Source organism: Salvelinus sp. IW2-2015, linkage group LG16, assembly GCF_002910315.2.
Source record: "Salvelinus sp. IW2-2015 linkage group LG16, ASM291031v2, whole genome shotgun sequence".
In the NCBI taxonomy this organism is placed as follows: Eukaryota; Metazoa; Chordata; class Actinopteri; order Salmoniformes; family Salmonidae; genus Salvelinus; species Salvelinus sp. IW2-2015.
In genome coordinates, this window is record NC_036856.1 from 9,503,422 (window position 1) to 9,510,883 (window position 7,462).

General features: G+C 39.4%; 1 protein-coding gene across 1 annotated transcript; it reads left to right on the forward strand.

Moving 5' to 3' along the window:
* Positions 1-3,041: 3,041 nt before the first annotated feature.
* Positions 3,042-4,737, forward strand: LOC111976133 (transcription factor JunD-like). The gene has a single exon (XM_024004891.1). It carries the CDS (start codon positions 3,438-3,440, stop codon positions 4,257-4,259), a length of 822 nt encoding a protein of 273 aa, XP_023860659.1. The 5' UTR covers positions 3,042-3,437; the 3' UTR covers positions 4,260-4,737.
* Positions 4,738-7,462: the final 2,725 nt, after the last annotated feature.

Here is a 7,462-nt window from a genome sequence, read left to right on the forward strand (position 1 = left end):
CTTCACAAGGTCCTTTGCTGTTGTTCTGGGATTGATTTGCACTTTTCGCACCAAAGTACGTTCATCTCTAGGAGACAGAACGCATCCCCTTCCTGAGCGGTATGACGGATGTGTGGTCCCATGGTGTTTATACTTGCGTACTATTGTTTGTACAGATGAACGTGGTACCTTCAGGCATTTGGAAATTGCTCCCAAGGATGAAGCAGACTTGTGGAGGTCTACAATTTTTTTCTGAGGTCTTGGCTGATTTTTTTTTGATTTTCCCATGATGTCAAGCAAAGAGGCACTGAGTTTGAAGGTAGGCCTTGAAATACATCCACAGGTACACCTCCAATTTACTCAAATGATGTAAATTAGCCTATCAGAAGCTTCTAAAGCCATGACATTATCTGGAATTTTACAAGCTGTTTAAAGGCACAGTCAATTTAGTGTATGTAAACTTCTGACCCACTGGAATTGTGATACAGTGAATTATAAGTGAAATAATCTGTCTGTAAACAATTGTTGGAAGAATTACTTGTGTCATGCACGAAGTAGATGTTCTAACCGACTTGCCAAAACTATAGTTTGTTAACAAGAAATTTGTGGAGTGGTTGAAAAATGAGTTTTAATGACTCCAACCTAAGTGTATGTAAACTTCTGACTTCAATTGTACATGTAATTAGAGGGTGAAACACAGAAAGTCCGGGTAGCTGTTAAATTAACTGTTCAGCAGTATTATCGCTTTGGGGTCGAAGCTGTTCAGGAGCCTTTTTGTCCCAGACTCAGCGCTCCGGTACCGTTTGCCGTATGGTAGCAGAGAGAACAGACTGTGACTTGCGTGGCTGGAGTCTTTGGCAATTTTTAGGGCCTTCCTCTGACACCGCCTGGTATAGAGGTCCTGGATGGCTGGGAAATCGGCCCCAGTGATGTACTGGTTCGTACAGACTACCCTCTGTAGAGCCTTGCGGTCAGATGCCGAGCTCTCAATGGTGCAGCTGTAAAACCTTTTGATGACCTGCAGGCCCATGGCAAATCTTTTCAGCCTCCCGAGGGGGTAGAGGCGTTGTCGTGTCCTCTTCATGACTGTGTTGGTGTGTTTGAAACCATGATAGGTCCTTAGTGATATGGACACCGAGAAACTTGAAGCTCTCAAACCATCTCCACTACAGTCCCATCGATGTGACTGGGGTCGTGCTCGGCCCTACGTTTTCATGTATTCCACGATCAGCTCCTTTGTCTTGCTGATGTTGAGGGAGAGGTTGTTGTCCTGGCACCACACTGCTTACCAAGAAGTCAGTGAATGTTCCTGAGTGGCCGAGTTACAGTTTTCACTTAAATTTGCTTGAAATTCTATGGCAAGACCTGAACATTGTTGTTTAGGAATGATTAACAATCAATTTGACAGAGCTTGAAGAATTTTAAAACGAATAATGGGCAAATGTTGCACATTCCAGGTGTGGAAAGCTTTTAGAGACTTACCCAGATAGACACACAGGTGTAATATCTGCAAAAGGTGATTCTAACATGTATTGACTCAGAGGATTGAGTCTTTATCTAATCAAAATATATTACTGTTTTATTTTTCATTATTATAATTTTTTGTACAAATGTTAGTTTTTCTTCCTCTTTGACAGAGTATTTTGTGTAGCTCGTTGAGTCTGCGCTCCTCTCCATAACGATTTAATTAGCCTACATGTATTTTTTTATATATATATCAACTGTTACTAATAATCCTCAGCAACAACCACACGGCCGTGGCAGCGTTTACAGAGGTAAGCAAATATAGGTCAACGAAACAATATAATTAAATGGAATAATAATGTAGGCTGTAACAACTGAAGGGAACTAACAGTAAATTGGCAGTTAAATATGTGTGGTTGTTAGGACTCCCTACGGTCGACACTGATTGTGGCTAATATTTACCTTGATAGAAATAGGAAACAGAGAAAGTCTGGGTAGCCTATAACTAAGACATTCGAGGGTGCCCATCCCTGCAAGTAAAAAGGCAGTACAATTTAAATTCTGCATAATGGCACAGCATTTCATAAACTTTACTGTTCATGAAATGCTGCCATTTGACTGGTTTCACATTCATCTCCAGTGATTATAAGGTAAAATAGATCTAAAACAATGTATATTTACAATACATTTACAATGTATATTTATATTACAACAATGTATATTTAATCCGTTTGGATGAGTATCCAAACGGATTACTAATTTACCTATCTCTTATCAATAGCTCTCATTAAGTTGTAAATTACAGTGCATGGAGAACGGTGTTATTTCAATCTAAAAAAATTTAGTAATGCTTTTTCCACTTGGAACCGGTAAGTTCGCTAGACCTTATTAATGTTTTCTTTGTGCGTAAAGGTGGTGGAATTAATAGGGAATTAAGTCAAGGTCAGAATACGAAGTATCTGTAGACACACCTCCGCCACACCTTCATTTATTAAATCTCCACCCCAAACGAATAGCGGTTGAATAGCATGCTATTCTCATGTTTAAGTTAAAGGTCAGAATACGCCTAGAGAGAGAGGTGCATGAAAAGGGAATTACGTTTCATTTACTTGCACTTAACTCGGGTCAGAATCAGCCCTGTGGTGAATAAACTTTGAAACTTGAAAATAAGAGTAGGTCACTCTTACCTTATAACATTGTATATGCCTTTACTGTGTCAATCAGTTAGTGAAAATAGTGTGACCTTGAATACACTGATAGTCATTATATATCATGTGTTTTTTATAAAGCTCATTCTAAAATCCACACTCTTAGTCCTAGTATCTTCTCCATTTGCTATTTTCTTCTTTCACCACACTTTTTGGACAAGGTAAAAAATAACGTTATAGGGTATTTAGTGCAAAAACATTTGTCAAACAGAACTCAATGACTTGTTTTACTGTGCAAAAGCAATAGAACAGGGAAGAAAACAAGCCTTGACCAACCCCCACGCCTCCATCCAAGATTTGCTATGACATCAAACCACAATGCACCGCAGTGTTTGCAGTTTACCCGCCTTCTCCATGGCAATGGGGCTAGTACGTCCCCTTATTCAAATAAAATACGGAAAAAACGCGATTTCTGTCCAATCTGCGCGCTCTGAAGTGACATAATGGAATTTACGAGGATAGAAAAGGTAGCGGCAGCATGCGAGCGCACACATTGGAACTTCTACCCCTCTAGTCGGGAGATTAACCATCGACTGTTTCTTATCAATTGTTTATTAACAAGGAAAAACAAAAAACGACAACATTTTTTAGGCAAAAGGTGATTTATACCCTGAACTTGGAGAAGGGGTAGGGCAACTTTAAAAGAGCATTTGATTTAATGTTATGCAAATTACGCATCGTTTCCTCTTCAGCAACTGAGAGGTTATGGGAACCCCTCTTTCTGTCGTAAGGCTCTGCTGACTTTTTACAGCTGCTGTCATCTAAGAATTTGTCTTTTACCAAAATATGATGAAGAATGACATTCATTTAAACCTTGTAGATGCCACTAATCTAAAGCCCCATCTCCGCGACGCCGAGAGCATTCTCAACTCCCCGGACCTTGGGCTGCTGAAACTGGCTTCCCCGGAGCTGGAGAGACTCCTCATTCAGTCCAACGGAATGGTCGTAACAACACCGACCTCTCAGTTCCTCTACCCCAAGTCAGTAACTGACGAACAGGAGTTTGCCGAGGGATTCGTCAAGGCTCTGGAGGACTTACACAAACAGAACCAGCTGAACGGGGGGACTTGCGCTCAAACGAACAGTCTCGACCTAAGTACCAACGTGGCTCCTGTCACTGTACACATGGACTTACCCGTCTATACGAACTTGAACAGTTATGGTAATGGACCTTTGGGCACCACTGTCAATTACTCCACAGACACTGTACCCTTCCCACCTCCTCCCTCTCACCATTTAGGTGGCACACAGCAGCAACAAGCACATTCCCGGCTGCAATCCTTGAAGGATGAGCCGCAGACAGTCCCTGACTTGCACAGCTTCGGCGACAGTCCACCACTGTCGCCTATCAACATGGACACACAGGAGCGCATTAAAGCCGAGAGGAAAAAGCTGCGGAATAGAATTGCTGCGTCCAAGTGCCGAAAGAGGAAACTGGAGAGGATATCCAGACTCGAAGACAAAGTCAATAACCTAAAAACTCAAAACACTGACCTGGCCTCAACGGCAAGTGTACTCCGGGATCAAGTGGCTCAGCTAAAACAAAATGTTTTGAATCATGTGAACAGCGGATGCCAATTGTTGCCACATCAAGTTCAAGTGTACTAATCGCAGGACGACATTGGTCAACCAGCATAAATAAGCTCAATATCTGTTCTCTTGTTGGCTCTCAAATATCTCAATTATGCACGTAGAGCCATCGACTTTACAGACTAAAAGGACTTCACTAATGTACATTTTCTGTTTACACATTCTTTCTCATGGGTGTAAGACTGGATCAAACCAGTTCATCATTATTGTATTACTATATCATAGCCTTATACTGAATAAATAAATATTTGCATGTTTATTGACAAACTCGAATGTTACCTAAGAGGGTGTCATTGGGTGCACGTCATTTCTTACCCCTTTTAACGTTTACAAGCAAGCACTTGTACATTTTATATTCAATGCTCCAGTGTCTTATTTCAGTGTTATCTTAATGTGAAACTGTTGTCACCTTTTTGTTGCACTGAATATTTCCCTTCACATTCCTATTTTACTTGGATTCAGTTATCAAATAAACCTTGCTTGATAATACACGGCACATGTTTTGCTGTCTGTTGGTTCAGTTTTCTGATTAATTTAGAAGCAACAAAACAAGATCCTACACACCAATGTCTTCACAAGCGACAGTAAGCCTTTATACTAGTTGCGTTTTCACAATAGGCTAAATGATTGGGTGGGGCACACAAGGATATTGCTCAATACATATTTGGAAAGTCCAATAAATTATAACTTGGGTCCAACCCAGCATTACAATTTATTTGATATAAATACACCTTTTAGTACAATATGCCCATGGGACACTTTTCCACTTATTTATGTGAATTTTAAAAGTTAGCATATTAGCCAACTTTATTAGGCCTAAATTGACTCCTAACTCTGGCATCACGTCCGGAGAATGGAGTCCATCGTGGCATTGTAGCATTTAGCATATTGGATACAAACGTATCCATTCCTCGCAGGAAGTCCGTTTGCTGTGATATGTCAGTGAATTGTGTATCAACATGGTGTGTTGTGCCCTCTGCTGGTGTAATACGATAGGCCTATTGCAGAAATTAGACTCCTGTGCTGTAGATGAGTTCATGTATTGATTGAGTATACGAAATGTCATCTAATTAGTTGTATCAACACAATTTCTTTGTTCGATTGAGTGCCGGCTATGCTGGTAGGTCTACGTATGATCATTTAGTCCAAAACAAAAATGAAGATTACTTTTAGTTACTTTATACAGTATGAATCTGTTTGCATAGGACCAAGTTGTGGTAGCACAGTTGATCTATTGGTGTTGTTTTTGTAAATCAAACCTGTAATAATGCTTCATGGATAATTTTATGACAAGGTCATCTCAGGTATAAACACCTTAGTGTAGACAGCCAGACACCTATGAAACAGATGGTCCAAGCCTTTGAATGCAGCCTCAGAGACCACTCTATAGATACCGTAGCGTAGGCACCTATGAGCCAGACACCTATAAGACAGTGAATAACAAATGGTCCCAGCTTGCTTTGAATTTGCAGCATCAGTACCAGGGCTATAAAATATGTGATGTTGCAGGGGCTGGCAGGCTCCTGGAAGCAATGTTACGAGCCAAATGAGATGGTGCAACTGCTGTGTTTGTGAGTGTGTGTCTTCTGTATTTTTATGTGAGACGCACACTACATAATGATAGTGGTGAACATACATCAATGAGGAAAACTGCAATATTGCAACAGGCCAAACTTTTATTTTTGTCATTGAATTCCACAACATGTACAGCAGATTTGGTAATGTTCACATTTTAACATTTTGACACCATATTCCCTTATTGTTATAACATTAGTTGTTGTATTCCCACAATAGAAATGCAAAGTAAAAATCTATGTAAACCAAGTCAACAGTACTTTGCAGAACAGTATTCGGTGGATGCACAAAAATAAAATTTAAAAAAACATTTAAAAAAAACTATGAAATAAATTCCAAAAACAAGCAACACTTTGGGTCTTTTGAAAAATTGCAATACCTTCCTGACAGCGCAAACCTTATTGGATGCCTTGAAGGTTGCCTTCATAGCAAATCAATGAAATAAAAACATAATCTCAAATACTCTTATTGTACTCTTCTAAATTTACACTCAAGTCAAATGTTTCTTTTTCTCCCAAGCTTTGGTGACATCCAAGATCCTAACAACATTTCTCACTATAAATCCACCAATTTTACAAGAGTTCTAAAACCACGTATATTTGTGTAAATGTTTTTTTGAAAGTAATGGCTTTATGTAACCTAACAAATCAGTTGAACATGATTATTCCCTCTTTTTATACCCGACACCCTTTATATAGTAGATCTACTGTCAGCAAGCTCTACTGTTTGAAATGCTGTTCAGTTGTACTGCATATTGCTTTTTATTAAAGAAAGTGACACATTCATTCACAAGCAGGCCTAGAACTAATGCAGATAAAATACAGGTTTCAGATTTTGTCCTTTTTTTGCAAGCCTGGAGTCAATACAACACACAATCCACGCATGAAACATATGACAAATGCATTTACAGTTTGTTTCATAGAAAGGAAGACAGGATCGGCGAGGAGAGGACAGGTTACAGGGGGGGGGGGGGGGGGTCTCTGGATACTATTGAGATGGCAGACTCACAGCCATAATATAGTAGAGCAAAATTATGTTGAAAATGTATGCTGGATTGCAAGATGATCAAATATTGTTGTTATTGTAACTACAGTAGTATTATTGTTACACATTATCAATATTGTCCCACATCAAAACTTTGGTATGACTCAGTGAAGTACAAATGTGACAGTTTCATCAATTGAGGATGCTTGAATGACTGATCTATTTGTATGATTATTTCGCACTCATTCACTCTAGTAAAGACAGCCATTTGTCAACAACATAGAAAAGTTGACTCGTAAACATCACAAAGGTCTTAAGGGAGATAGTGGTTCTCTAATTTGAGTGGAAACTTGCCTGGATTGAGACCTTGGACTGAATATCAATTCAAAGACAAGAGGCAAAAGGTTTTTCTTTCCTAAATGAAACAGTTTACTAAATTGCACTAAAATAGTCTCATAAGGGTTAGCGTTTAATTTTACACACATTTTACTGCAAATTGTTCCAGTCACACACACACTACAAACCCATAAACTCTTTGTTGCATAAGCCTACGCTTGTGTGCATTAAAGGTAGAATCAGCTAAATTACATTGCCACGAGCAGCATTGCAGATATTGCGATGAGTGAGATGCAAGACTTCACTCCCACACAGTATCTGCGCAT

Excerpts from the sequence above, each read along its gene's own strand:
- LOC111976133 (XM_024004891.1), top strand. The coding sequence starts at position 3,438 with ATGATGAAGAATGACATTCATTTAAACCTTGTAGATGCCACTAATCTA.